The sequence below is a fragment of the Phoxinus phoxinus genome (assembly GCF_949152265.1).
Source record: "Phoxinus phoxinus genome assembly, chromosome: 11".
Classification (NCBI taxonomy): domain Eukaryota; kingdom Metazoa; phylum Chordata; class Actinopteri; order Cypriniformes; family Leuciscidae; genus Phoxinus; species Phoxinus phoxinus.
Genome location: NC_136886.1, coordinates 32,310,864 through 32,326,055, shown reverse-complemented (window position 1 = coordinate 32,326,055; position 15,192 = coordinate 32,310,864). Strand labels below are relative to the sequence as shown.

Sequence of the window (15,192 nt, the reverse complement as noted above, 5' to 3'; positions counted from 1 at the left end):
GTTTGTCTGAATAGATGGAGCTACTATGCAAGAATTTATCCGTTTTGTCCAAATTGTCACTGACTGATTCTTTTTGTGTCTGCCCGTCTCATTTCAGTTCAGTTAAATTCTGTTAAATTTTATTTGTTAATCAGTTTTTGTTGTTATTGCGGTCTATTTCTGTCTCCTTGGTCTGTTTATTTCTCTCAACTGATTTCAGATCAGTTTTTTTTTTACTTGTCTTGAAGTAATTTTTTTCCATTTTAGTCACAGTGCAATAAAATTAGTCCTTGGTGTCATGACAATTCATTTTGTTGTTCTGTTCCGTCTGTATTTCTCAACTGATTTCAAATCAGTTTCATTGTTTAATTTTTCTTATTTAATCATATTCATGTTTTTATATATGTAACTTTGTGGTCTGTAAGATTTTTTAAAGAAATTAAATTGATTAAAATACATTTTGACTAAGAAAAATGTACATTAAAGACATTTATAATGCTACAAAAGATTTATATTTCAAGTAAATGCTGTTCTTTTGAACTTTCTATTCAGCAAAAAAATCCTGACAAAAATGCATCACGGTTTTCCACACAAATATGAAGCAGCACAACTGTTTTCAACATCGATAATAATCAGAAATGTTTCTTGAGCATCAAATCATCATATTACATTTATTTCTGAAGGACCATGTGACACTGAAGACTGAAGTAATGATGCTGAAAATTCAGCTTTGATCTCAGGAATAAATTATATTTTAAAATATATTACAATAGAAAACGGGTTTTTTATTTTATAATAATATTTCACAATTATATTGTTTTTTATTAAATGCTGTAAAAGTTATGTTCATTGTTGGATTAAACTGACTATTGCGTTAACTAACGTATAACAATGTCGTCTTTATAGAAGAGTTTGGAATTTCTTTTTTGTTTTGAAATGCTATAAATATAAATAAGTGGCTGTAAGATTTATTTCATAGCACAGAATTAATTGCTAAAAGAAAACCTAAACAACCATGATAATGAAAATACATGGATCTGCAAGTTCACGTCGTCCATTATTCAGGGCCAGCCTTCGATGTGCAACGATTCAGGGACAAATATGCAAATATCATACCGCTGTAAGCAGTGATTTCAGTTTCAAGCTCCTGCGGTTAATTTAAACCTTCTTTTTCCATTTTATAACACATCAATTGGTAATACACTGTTTAGACAGATGCTTCTGTCACAAATCTCACGTTGTTAATGGCACAAAGAGGACGAGAGATGGACAGAGAAAGGGGAGAGTGAGAGAATGAGTGAAACGTGAATGGCGTGAGGATGGACACAATAAAAGGCCGGTCTTGTTGCGGCGCTGTTTAAGATTCTGCCCGGTGTCGGGTCCGTGGTCAGGGCTGAGTGAAAGTGTGCTCGCTCACAGCGCCTGTAAAGCTCAACGGACTTCATTCACGTGCTAAAGAGCCTCTGCTTTGGCAGATAGTTGGCCGGTCTCACAGAGAAGGCTTTCACGCAGAGACAGCGGAGGAGTGGAAGGTTTTGGGGGGGGAAAATAGCAAACAAGGACACATCTGAAAAGGCAAACACTTGCAGAGATGCAACAAATATCCGTGGAACTGCTAATTCACAGCTTGGATCAGTCTGTACGTGTATCTCAGGTTGGCGTTGGCTCTTGGCCGGTAAAGGTCGCTGGCCCGTCTTAGTGCCCTAACTAGGGTAGCGCACGGACCTCCAGCTGCGTGAATGGGAATAGAGTTCATTTGGGGTCTCTTTTTGGGGATAAAGGTTTTAGTTGTACAGCGCTTAGAAGAAATGCTGGGGATTGATGGTGGCCGGGCTCCCATGGGCAAAAACTGCATGTAGGGGATGTCAAAGGGCATGTTTGTTGAGGAGTTTTTCTGTTTTTAATCAGTTTTTTATTATTATCAGTGAGTCAGACAAACTAGCGTAAATTGCATGCACTCTCCAAATGATGAATTTTAAGTCTTGTGCATCTGCATATTTGAAGGCAGCTTTTTGTGTTCTGTCATGTTGACGACACTTTACACAAGTAATCACAGGCTATACGCACGGACTTCATTCATGACATGCAAGCAGAATTAATTTCCTATGGAAATTGTTGCACTGAATGGATAATTACAATTTACGCAAGCATGGTTTTCACAGGTGAATTATACAGAAAATTGTGCTTGGATTTCTCTGGCGTTCTCCTGACAACATGGTCTTGCAGTTGTTTTAAAAGAGCCATTGTTTTCTATGCACACATGCACTAGACGGACATCTTTGACCGTTTCACTCGCGTCTCGCTACAGGGAGCCGCGTGTTTGGAAAGCCATGTAAAGTTAAAAGAAGTTTAACTTAAAAAAAAACATGTCTCGAGATTTTGTGAGGGTTTTCCCATTCCATTGCATCTCATCATATCTTAAAATGTAAAAAAAATACTCTGTGATCGGCACTCTTTGTTACACTATGCATAAATACAAGATGCTGTTTTGTATGGAAGCTTGTTTCCGCCACACAGAACATTTTAAAAAGATAATTGCGACTTTTTATCTCACAATTGTGAGCTTACATCTAGCAATTCTGACTTTACTTCTCAGAATTGAGTTATAAAGTCGCAATTGTGTGTTATAAAGCCAGAATTACAAGATTTAAACAAAACATTTTGAGAAATAAACCCACAATTCTAACTTTTTTCTCACAATTGCGAGTTTATATCTCACAATTCTGACTTTATAACAAAAAATTGCGACTTTACATCACGCACTTCTGACTTTATAATTTGCAATGACGACTTTATATCACGCAATTCGGAGATAAAAAGTCAAATTGTGAGATTAAAAGTTGCAATTACCTTTTTTATTTTTCATTCTGTGGCGGAAACAAGCTTCCATAGTTTTGTTCATAATTGTTTATGCGATTTACAAAATTAGATTTGATTTATAGACATTATTGTAAACGTTATGCAATTTTTTTGTCTGATGTTATTTCATTGCTTTGAATAAACAATTTAATGCGGTACATTAATATTTTCCTCATTGTGCCCTCTTGTGACCTCAAAAGACAAGCCATAAGCTTTTTCCTCCTAACTGAAATTATGCTTTTTAAAATCGCATATAATTTAAAAAATGCTGGGTTGTTTCAACCCAATTTTGGGTCAAATATGGACAAACCCAGCCATTGGGTTACATTTTTGAATTGCATTTTTGATCCAACGTTTGGGTTTGTCCATATTTAACCCAAATTTTTTTAGAGTGTAGTAATATTTAAGTATAAAATTCGAATTAAGTTTTTCATATATTTCGACAGCCAATTGCAGGAATTAAATACGGTCAATTTTGATTGCATATGGACTTTAATTTGCTTAATCCGCTAGACTTTCTTATCCAACCAAAAAGTTAAAGTTGTTTTTGTAACATCTGAACTAAACTCACGTCTCCGGCTGTCTGGACTTTCCTGAGATTCACCTTGAAATGTGTCCTGCAATCACAGCTGCTCATTATCACTTTACTTGTCTTCCTTTATACCATCCCTCCCACTTGCTTTTTTTTCCTGACGGGGGACAATTAAAGATGAATAGATCCATAAATCCTCATATCAGCAGCATCCTGACGCTGCAGTGGCTGTAAAGCTGTGTCACAGTGAGACAGTGTTATCTAGCGTGGATTAGCATTAATCCTTGTGTTTATTCCTCACTGTTTACACAGGTCAGTCGTGGATTTGCTGTCTTTCAGTAATGTGCTTGAGGAAAGCATCTGTGATCAAGATCTGACTTTTCGTTCAACGCCTTTCATATATTTGCACTTTCTCTCATTGTCCTTGTTACACGCGAAACGTAATATCCAAGGAATTCAGTTGTTTATACGTTGCATAATCTAAGAGCGTTGAAGGAATGTAGGGTTGAAAACAACTTCTATCAACAGCATCTGTTCTGCTTGTGATCACCACATCATTTTTGGCTCGTCTCAAAGTTTGTCGAAACAAATTGACTTTATACATCTCTTACAATGAAGTCTGTGCATGAGACAAGGCAGGGTTTAATAACAGAATCATGAAAGCTTGTATACAAATATATTTTCATAATCTGTATAAAAGTATGTGTTTGTTGTAATCTCGCATATACTTATAGGCAGATGAACGTCTAAGTTATTATGCTTTACTTCTGTAGACAAAGTTTGTGTCATTTAAACAGTATAGATGCGAGATTACAGCAAACACATACATACTTTCTACAGATTATTTAACAGAAAATAAGCTTTCATGATTCTGTTTTTAAACCCTGCCTTGTCTCATGCACAGACTTCATCGTAAGTGATGTATAAAGTCAATTTGTTTGTGGACGTGATACATTTTTTTCTCAGAATTCTTTGATGAATAGAAAGGTCAAAAGAACAGCATTTATTCAAAATTATTATTTTTTGTAACATATCAATGTCTTTACTTTATCAATGTCACTATTGATCAATTTAATGTGTTCTTGCTTAATAAAAGTACTCCGTAAGATTTTTTAAAGAAATTAATACTTTTATTAAGCAAGAACACATTAAATTGATCAATAGTGACATTGATAAAGTAAAGACATTGATATGTTACAAAAAATAATAATTTTGAATAAATGCTGTTCTTTTGACCTTTTTCTATTCATCAAATAATTCGGAGAAAAAAATGTATCACGGTTTTAACAAAACTATTAAGCAGCACAACGGTTTTCAACATTGATAATAATCAGAAATGTTTCTTGAGCATCAAATCATCATATTAGAATGATTTCTGAAGGATCATGTAATGATTCATTCAGAGTACAGGTGAAACTCAAAAAATGAGAATCGTGCAAAAGTTCATTTATTTCAGAAACTAATATATTATATAGACTCATTACATGCAAAGTGAGATATTTCAAGCCTTTATTTGTTATAATTTCGATGATTATGGCTCACAGCTTATGAAAACCTTTCCACAATATTCTAATTTAGAATTTGGGGTTTTCATAAACTGTAAGCCATAATCATCAAAATTATAACAAATAAAGGCTTGAAATATCTCACTTTGCATGTAATGAGTCTATATAATATATTAGTTTCACTTTTTAAGTTAAATTACTGAAATAAATGAACTTTTGCACGATATTCACATTTTTCGAGTTTCACCTGTAATGATGCTGAAAACTCAGCTTTAATCACAGGAATAAATTACATTTTACAATAAATTCACATATAAAACAGTTATTTTAAATAGTAACAATATTTAAGTAACAATTAGTAACAATATTACTGTTTTTACAGAATTTTTATGAAATAAATGCAGATTTGGTGAACATAAGAGACTTCTTTGAAAAACATTAATAAACACAAAAAAACTCTCCCACAAACTAAGAGAACTCAAGATTATTTTCTGTGGTGATTAACAAGATGCGTAATGCCTTCTGTACACCTAAAGACTTTGAAAAGATTTAGAAAAGACTTTATAAGATTATCAGCTCACATCTAAAGACTTGGTTTCACAGACTCACAGTCTCAGACTAAAGATTTTACAAACACTGAATCTTGTAGTGACACTATTTACAAGACTACAACAAATGTTTTCCTCCATTAAAATAGGCATTTTTATGCATATTTTTTTTTGATGAGTAAAAATATGTTAATTTATATTGTTTAATTACAATAAATCACTTTCTTTTCCTGGAATGAAAAAAATCTAATTAGACATTGTTATGTGAACATCTCTTAATAAAGAGTTGACTAGCCTATTTAATGGGATGACCTAACTTTTCCACATGACTGTATATGGGGGTTATGAATCTATATCATTATATGATGAGAACAATAGTTTGAACTAAATGTCTTGAAAGGGTATAATTTGAAATGCAGGCATGTCGATGGCTTCGGCAATATCGGTCTACTTCTTTTCTTTTTCCACTCTGTCGTGGTATAAATGGCAGTTTACATCAAAAAGACACGGCTGCTCTGCCCCAACCCGATCACACCAAATGCGTCTATACAGCACGCAGTGTGTTTATCGTGTAATATAAACGCGAAAATTAGTTTTTACGTGCATAGTATACGCATGGATAGCACATTGGGAAGGTTTAGGGTGGGGTGCGTGTGTATTATACGCTTGGGTAGGATTAGTGGTGTGGGGTGCGTGTGTATATCACGCAATTTGTGCGTATCATATGCACGCGCAAAACTGCGTATCATATCCACGTAAAAACTCATTTTCGCGTATAAATTGCACGATAAACACACTGCGTGCTATAGATACGCATTTGCGTGCTCGACAAGGCGCTCCTCTTTATCCACGGTCCATTTTCGCCTACTTGGCGCCATTGGCGCTCGTTGTGTTTCCACGTCCGTTGACATGTTTCTTTGTTGTGACTGATGGCTTCCTGTTTCCGGTTTTCTGAGAACAAATTTATTGGTTGTTGATTGTTTTATGTCACTATGACTACGCTAGGACTTGCGATAATATCAAACATGTTTGATGTGAAAGACTAGAGAAAGACTGGCATAAATCGGGTCGCCGACTGCAGATTATCCCCTCACATTTAACGGTCGAGACGACGGGAGCGCGCCGAGACTCCAGTAAGATTCCTAAAAACTGCCGGTCTTTAGTCTGGGACTGTTAAAATCCTTTGGTGTACGCCCAGCATAAGTTGTATTGACCAGAACATTGCTTAAAAAAAATATGTCTCTTTTTACACTTGTATCATTTAGGACACACACGCACACAAACACCATAGCGGTGATTTTGGGCTCACGTCCTGAACTTTGAACCTTGCGACACTGCTTCAGAGGGAGCCATGTGTGCAGGGCACCGCCAGTTCAGTTTGTAATTCCACATAAAGGCCTTTAAATCTTTTAGTCTGGATTAGACTGGGCCGACGAGACGACGACACAACACATGACCTCAGAGAGCTCCATGACGCCGAACACCTCCCGTCCTGACACTCACAACCTTTATGCAGAAACTTTGTGTTTTACTGAGCTTTAGTTTAGAGCGACAGAGAAAGAGGTTAAGTCATTTTGGGTCCCCCATTAGATATTAAAGAGAACAGAAACTGAGGTGGAAAAGCATATGCAAGACTTGAAAGTACAGTTTGTCTAATAAAATGTATAGATAGAAGTCAGAGTCTGATACTGCCTTTGGTAATACTTTATTTTACAATGTCCGGGTTACACGTTACATGTAGTTACTGTAGTAATAACTATAAATTGTGCATAATTATATGCAACTAACCCTAACCCTATAGTAAGTACATGTACTGTAATTAATTATTATTACTCATACTCAGTATTTAAATGTATAATTACACTGTAACACGGACACCTTAAAATAAAGTGTAATGCAAAATTGTACAATTAATTTTTGGACAACTGAATATAACATGAAGTAGGGCTGTAAACGATTAATCGCGATTAATCGAATCCAAAATAAAAGTTTGTGTTTACATAATATATGTGTGTGTATTGTGTATAATTATTTTGCATATATAAATACACACACATGCATGTATATATTTGAGAAATATTTGCATGTATATACTGCATATACATTTTTATATGATTTATATTATATATAAATAGAACTGTTTTATATATAAATAACACATTTTTCTTAAATATATAAATGCATGTGTGTGTATTTATATATACAAAATAATTATACACAATACACATATATTACGTAAACACAAACTTTTATTTTGGATTCGATTAATCGCGATTAATCGTTTACAGCAACATGAAGACAGCGATATTATATGAAGTGAATTTTCAGCATCATTACTCTATTCAGTGTCACATGATGCTTCAGAAATCTTTATAATATGATGATTTGATGCTCAAGAAACATTTCTGATTATGTTGAAAACAGTTAAGCAGGTCCATATTTTTGAAGAAACTAATAAATGTTTTTAGGGTTCTTGGATGATAAAGTTCAAAAGAACAACATTTTTTTTTGCAATAGAAATCTTTTGTAACATTACAAATCTCTTAACTATCACTTCTGATCTATTTAATATGGCCTTGCTTAATAAAAGTAGTAATTTCTTCCTGTTTTTTTTTTTTTTTTACTTACTTGTCCCAAACCTAAACTTAACGGTAAGTTTATGCATGATATATATATGGACCAGACAGACAAAAGTGTTTTTGACAAAACCTGAGTAAAAGTGAAACCTCATTCCGGTTAGTTCATAATCTCATGTTCAAATCAGTGATTGTTTTAATGGGTTTTATAATACTTTGCAGAGGCAAGAAACAAACTCCCTCTAAACCAGGCATGACCTCATGCAATGTTGTGTAGAAAACAACAACACAGGGACATTTGACATCGGTCTGAAAAATTACCCTTTTGAATTACCAATAAACATCTTTAAATATCGGGAGTAACACACATTGTTTGAATTGTTCACCAAAGGTTCATTATTAACCTGTTCTGTTGGTGCTTGTGTGTGCATTTGTGTGTCAACCGTCTTTGACCTTATTTATTCATTTTCTTCTTTCATATCTCGTCTTTTAATAAAAAATGAATTGGCCCAGACGGGCTGTCAGTGGCCCACCTAGTCTGGCCATTGTGTGACCCGGGCCTCCCCTTCGGTGCATTTGTCACTGCCATCATGGCTTTCATGGGTCTCCATCTCTCTCTGTCATCGCTCCACCTCCATGGCCTCTGATGAGTCTGAGACGGTGGGCATGAATGGGGTGCTGAGGGGTATTAAGGGGGATTTGGGGGATTGAGGGTCTTTTGCTATTGAGGTACATTAGACATGGTCTGCGATGAAGTGTCTGTCGCACAGCGTCACGCTTCCCGGGCCAAGAAGAAGAGCCTGGATCCTGCTGCCAGAGAATTACACGGGAAACTCTACAGATTTACACAGAATTCAAATGCTCACCATTAACAAGATCCACTTGCTGTCTGTTTCTCCTTATTAACTGGATTTTGAGAGTTTTGAATAAATGTTTTACAGCTGAAGTGTGCAATTTCGTCCCCACTAATTGGTTCACCAAGTGGAACTGCAAAAAAAAAAAAAGGGTTTCCCAATTGATCTGACTTACTCATAGCCCCGCCCCCCAAGTCATGCCATTGGTTGAGCCAGTGTTGTTGGTCAGGATGCATAAATAAACAAATCACAATGTTTTAATTTGTGATAAAATCAACCCCTGAATAGCTTATTTATAGTTCCTTTCTGCATAATAAATAGTTATATGAGAAAGTATTTAACCCAGAAAAATGGACACAAATCAGCTTATTAAATAAAATATAAAATGTAAATATTTTTGACCTATCTTTAATGTAATCAAAGTTCATATATATTTTCATATAAAAAATTTTTGGGGTGATATGGTATAATTTTTTTCCTCTTCTAATAATAACATTTTGATAGAGTTTTGAATAAAAGCTGTTTGAATATTAGGTAAAAAAAATTAAATGATGATTTCTGGGTTATTTTAGTATTACGGTATTTAGAAACTATTTTAGTATTGATTAATATTTCGAATTAGAAAGGTAAAATGTTAAATGATGATTTCAATATTAATACTTACTATTTATTTTAGTATTATTTATATATTATAGCTTTTATTCTCAAATTATTATTTTTATTTTCATTTTAGTTAATTTTTTTACTTAATTACTTAATTACCGGAATGTGATTTTGTTTAACTATTTCTATTTCACTTTAACTAAAACATTTTTGTTAAGCTTTAGTTTTAGTAATTGTAGAACTTCTTAAACTTATTTCAGTTGCCAAAGAAAACATGTTTAAAAAGGTTTTTACGTTTAAGTTTTTTTAAATTCAATTTTATTTCAGCTTTAATAGTTTTGATTTTAGTTTTTGTCAATTATAATAATATCACTGTTTCAGTCGACTGAACTCCAATGAACACAGTTATTAAATAATTGATTCAACCAATTTTCTAAATATACTATAGTATCACCATGGCAATACCATGCTATTGGTTGAATAACCTTGAAATATTATGTAAATACCATGTTACATGAATATGGTAATCCTTCAGTACCATGGTACATACACAAGAATAAATACTATATAAAGGAGACTGAAAAAATAAAGTGTAACAGTCAATATATGGCAGCTAAAGAGCCAATCATCTTTTGACAGAGGCATTAGCTGATAAGAAAAAGCAAAACCTTATTTACCATGTTATTGATCATATCTTGACAGTTTTGGAGATGTTGGTCTTTCCTCTTTAGTGTATCCTGGAAAATAGCTTTTTGTGGTATTTAAGATGATCCCGAGTGGACTGACTTAACTTAAAGAGACTGTTTTTAAATCAAAGTATATGAGCATTTCCATTCGATGGTATCAAGTTTATGTGAATCAGTACAAAAAGTGAAAAAAGTGTGTTTAGTTACAGGACATCAGACCACCTCGAGTCTCTACAGATTGGGTAATGTTTGGTGTTTGTGTGTGTAAAGCCAAGACAGATGTTGCAGTGGTTTCTCTGTGACGCATCAGGAAGTGTGTGTTTAAGTGTGATTGAGCATGTGTGTGTGTTTACTAGGGGGCTAACTGGGAAGTTTGTGTTAAAGTGAAGCTGCGTGTGTAAGATCTCAGATGAGTGTTTACTCGTCGGGTTTACCTGAGCCTCATGCGCTGTCACACACCTAATGGAAAGATTAACTGGGTGAACCGAGATCACCACAGAGACCCATTGATTCCCATGACGGGCTGAAAATAGATCAAAATCCCTTTTTCAACTTCTAATTAAACTTTTAATGATCTGCTGCCTCATCGTCCACAGGCTGACAATTACAGCAAAATCAATGTTGTGTGTTAGAATAACATTATGTGGAGCTGCTGCAGGTCCTGGAAGAGGTCCAGTCATTTACAATGATGATAGATGGAGGTTAATTAGATTAGAAAAAGCAAGACTAACACGTCAGGAGAAGATGAAGCTGTCTCTCCGCTGCTCACGGTGTATCTGGCTGTCTAGCTTATCCTTTTATCTGGATGTCCATCTGTTTTCTTTCTGTTCTTGAAGGTTTTGTAATCTGTTATCTGTATTTCCATCTTTTACTCTTCCATTATGTCATTCCAAACCCATTTTACTTTCTTCCTCTGCAACGCAAAATGTTTTTTAGGGGATTTTAGGGGATTAGGCCTGTTCACACCAATAACTATTATGATTAGGGGTGCAATGGATCATAGTTGATCCGTACGAACCAGACCCCACGTTTTGAAACGCATGTGATTTGCGGATTAATTGCATTTAAAGATATGTGTTGTATGTGGAAAAAAAAAAACTTGCATCACAATAAGTTGTGATTGTCAAAACATTTGGTAACTTATTTTTATTAAGTTTACTGACAATATGTTACAATGTTTAGCTGCATGGTTACAATTACTGGCAGGTTACTGTATTTATTTTTGCTTGACATCTTGATTCAATATCGATTCATTTTGATAATTATTAGTTACAGTAGATACATGTTAAACAATAAATCACTAATGCTGTAAACATAGAGAGCCCTAGGCTATTTTTTTTAAAGGTTAAAAATAACAACTTAAATAAAATATAATGCGTTCTTTATTATAATAACAACTTTATAATATTTTAATGATATTAGTAAAAATATATGTAGCCTAATATAGTGGACATATTTAACAAAACTCTATATCTAATTTTTCCAGCCTATAAAATAAATGGTCATTAAATTGCTTTCCTGATGTAAATGTAACTTATGTGACATTGTTAGCCGACCTGTTTTGCAGTCCATTTCCATTGACCATTTACCTGTTTTATTGACTTCTTACCGCGCTTGAAAAACACTGATTGATCCGAGGCATACATTTCGGTAAGTTCGGGTTTATAATATTAAAGAAGAGTTAGAGTTGATCACGTGCCGCTTGCACTGAGGCGCTACAGAGATCTGTCACGTCACATTTACAAGCGCCAAAACGGTATTATTGTTTGAATTGCGTAATAAAATGGACAGAATCTGAAAGCTGATAATTTATTTTATAACAAAGTAACCTGCTCTGTCTTGTCTGTCATTGTCAGTGTCCTCTTTGCTCCGCGATTTTTTTCTGCGTGAGAATGTGTGGCGTGAGAGCGTGTGGAAAGGGCCAATTGCGTGAGTCTCACACTCAATGCGTGAGAGTTGGCAGCCCTGCATACACTCACAAAATTGTCGACAAGTATTCTTGTATACAGTCGGTTATAGTGAACGTAAAGTTGATAAAGAAATCGAATGTGTTTCCTTGCATTCAGACGTGCATTGGTGCATGTAGGGGAGAGCAGGGGCGAAAGTACCATTTTTCAGAAAAACATCATTTTAAAAGATGATGGTTTAGACAGAGATATATTTTTGCTGTGGTCAGTCACTCACAAGTGTGGTCTATCAATACCAGGTTGTATTTTGTAAAAATGTAGAATGACTTCAGTATAATTTCACTTTGAACTTAAGACTCATGGTACTTTCGACCCCGTCAGTTGGGACGAAAGTAACACACAGGTGGGTTAAAAGTAACACAACATATACAAGGTAGATTTTTTGTGTTACTCTTGTTTTTTTTTAATTATCCTAAATATACTTGAGTATGACCTTGTCAACATGTAATTGCAAACATATTTGGGCCTTTATCTTTGCAAAAATTTTCATTTTAAAATGAAAATGTAAATGAACAGTTTCATCAAATGTTTCAAAAGTAACAAAACATTACAAACTTGAATTGTTTAGAATATTTTTGTATTGGCAATGTCAATCCATTTTATAAAATGTTTTTTTTTCAACATGAAAAATATGAAAATTTAATTAAATTAGCATAATATAAATTCTCAACATAACAATATTCCTGTTTCCATTCAGCTGTTTTTATGCATACATTTAAAATGTGCATACAAACCTTTGGATGGAAACCCTGCAAATGCATAGGTGGAGGTGGAAAAGCTATAAGGTATGGCTAAAACCTAAATGTGACTAGGGTAAATGGAAACAGATTGAGTGAAAATAAATAGTGACACAGAAATCAGCTGATTTAAATGTGACTTAAGCTTTAAACGCCCTCTCATAAACATCTGCCATATTCTGTTGGTATAATATGACATAAACATGTTTTAATGAATGCTGCAACAGACAGAAAGTCACCACATTAGCAGAGGGACAAAATAAACACTTGTTTTCACTGTAGCGGGACAAAAGTAACAAGTGTTACTTTCGTCCCGACAGGAATTCTTGACATTTAAACCCAATTTACTTTTATACTGAAAAACTCTGACAAGGCAAACTTCAGGATGTGTTACAGCACTAAATAACCTGTAGATTGATCATTACTGTGTGACACATGAAACGAAAAACACAACTTGTAAAGTGGCAGACCACAAGCATGCTTAGAATAAACAAAACAATATCGTCTGATGGTGTAGACATAGATTATCGATATAGTGGTCTTTGGTGTGAACAGCCTTTATACTAGTCGCTCAGTTAAGAATAGAGACTGAGGCTTTCAAGCTTCAAAAAGTCCATATTTTTTCCAATTTTAATAACATGATGATTTTCTCTTCTCTCGTCATGCTAGGACCCTCTCACTTTTCCTAAGTTCGGGAGTGGTTGTTGCGGTAACCATGACAGGACCACTGTCCTTCGCTGGACTTGTCATCCTCCGCCTCCTCTCTCTGCCTCTCGTCTCGTCTCAGACGCCATCACTCCCAGCGACCTCTGACCCCGAGCCTGTGCCCTCTCTGCCTGAAGAGTGCCGGAGAAAAATGCACCCTGTTACCTCCTACACAGGTGGGTGTAAAATACCTCGCTCTCTCCTGCCCTTTTCATCACTCGCATTTGGAGCCAAAGGTTAAAACAATAAGCTTTTGAATGATTTTCCCCCAAACATCTCGGTGGAGTGTGTCGAGCTTGTAAAAACTGCTTGTGTTTGCATCTAGACCAGAAGAGACAGTCTAAGTGAAAGTGCAGACAGCATAAGGAGGATAAAACTGAGAAATGAATGGGAGAAATCACATTGCTCAATTTGGCGGCTTTAACCTTCAGATACAAGAGCCTTTAAAAAAAAAAAAAAAAAAGACATCACCTGCGTTTTATTCTACACAGATGCGTAGACCATATTTATTCACCAGGAATGCGTTATATTAATCAAAAGTGACAGTAAAGAGATTAATAATGTTGTAATGAAAAAGATTTCTGTTTCACATGCTGTTCTTTTGAACTTCTTTTATTCATTCGAGAAAAACACAGAACATCTATTTATGATATGAAGCAGCACAAATTTTCATTTTTGGGTGAACTAACCCTTTAAGAACAATTAAAATGTATGAGTACACTAATTCATACAAATAACTTAAAACTTTCATGTAGTCTCAATGTAAGCAATTTTATTAGTTTAAACTTAGTTAGCTTTAACAAGCTAATCCGCTAACATACTAATTTACTAACATATTATCAATTGTATGTTATACAGAAGCACTTGAATGAGTGCAACAATATAAAGGAATTATTTGCTCTCAAATGAAACTGCATGGACCACTTGTCACCATGATGGTAACTATCCTAAAACCAACATTAACAGAAATTATTCTAAATTAGCATATCAAAACATTAATCACTACTAAATCTCCCACTTAACATTAGTCTGGCACACAAAAAAAAAACATTATATTATACTTCATTTTAGCATTTACTCTCCCTTTCGAGTGCCATCGGCAAAGCATGCTGGGAAATAGACATCCCAGCCTTTTCAGTTAAACTCAAGTTCGTCTAAATTAAAATAAATAATTTCATAAAACTCAAAACAATGAAACGGTTCAGTTTACTTAAAATATATCAGTTCTGTGAACTTGAAAGAAAAAGAAAGTGCTAAATACTCATAAAAGTTCATTTGGACTGAACCAATTAGTTTAATTTAAGTTTGTCCTACTCAAACCAATTAATTATTTTGAGCGTTAAGGTTTACAGTGTATTTTTGATCAAGTAAATGTGATAATAAATGGCCTTGCTGAGAATAAGCGATTTCTTTTATTCACTTTATAAAAATCGTACTGATCCCAAACTGTTGACATGATTAGACTAACGAAGTTTATGGCACAGAGAGTTTTTGTCAAATTTTATTCGTTCTGCATTCAATCCGATTTATTAGCTTGATTATGAATGCCAATATGCCCACCAAGTGAACAGCTTTGCCTTGTATGGGATTAATATCCTGCCATGATTCAAAACTGAAAATAAAGTTCTGAAAGGTTGAAAC

At 34.5% G+C, this 15,192-nt stretch overlaps 1 protein-coding gene across 1 annotated transcript in view; it reads left to right on the top strand.

Annotated features, from left to right (window-relative positions):
- sema5bb (sema domain, seven thrombospondin repeats (type 1 and type 1-like), transmembrane domain (TM) and short cytoplasmic domain, (semaphorin) 5Bb) overlaps positions 1–15,192 on the top strand; it is a 72,680-nt gene that overhangs the window by 22,327 nt on the left and 35,161 nt on the right. The window contains exon 3 of the mRNA XM_079629692.1: positions 13,516–13,727. Coding sequence (XP_079485818.1) covers positions 13,562–13,727 — 166 coding nt within the window. The 5' untranslated portion in view covers positions 13,516–13,561. The remainder of the gene's footprint in view (positions 1–13,515; positions 13,728–15,192) is intronic.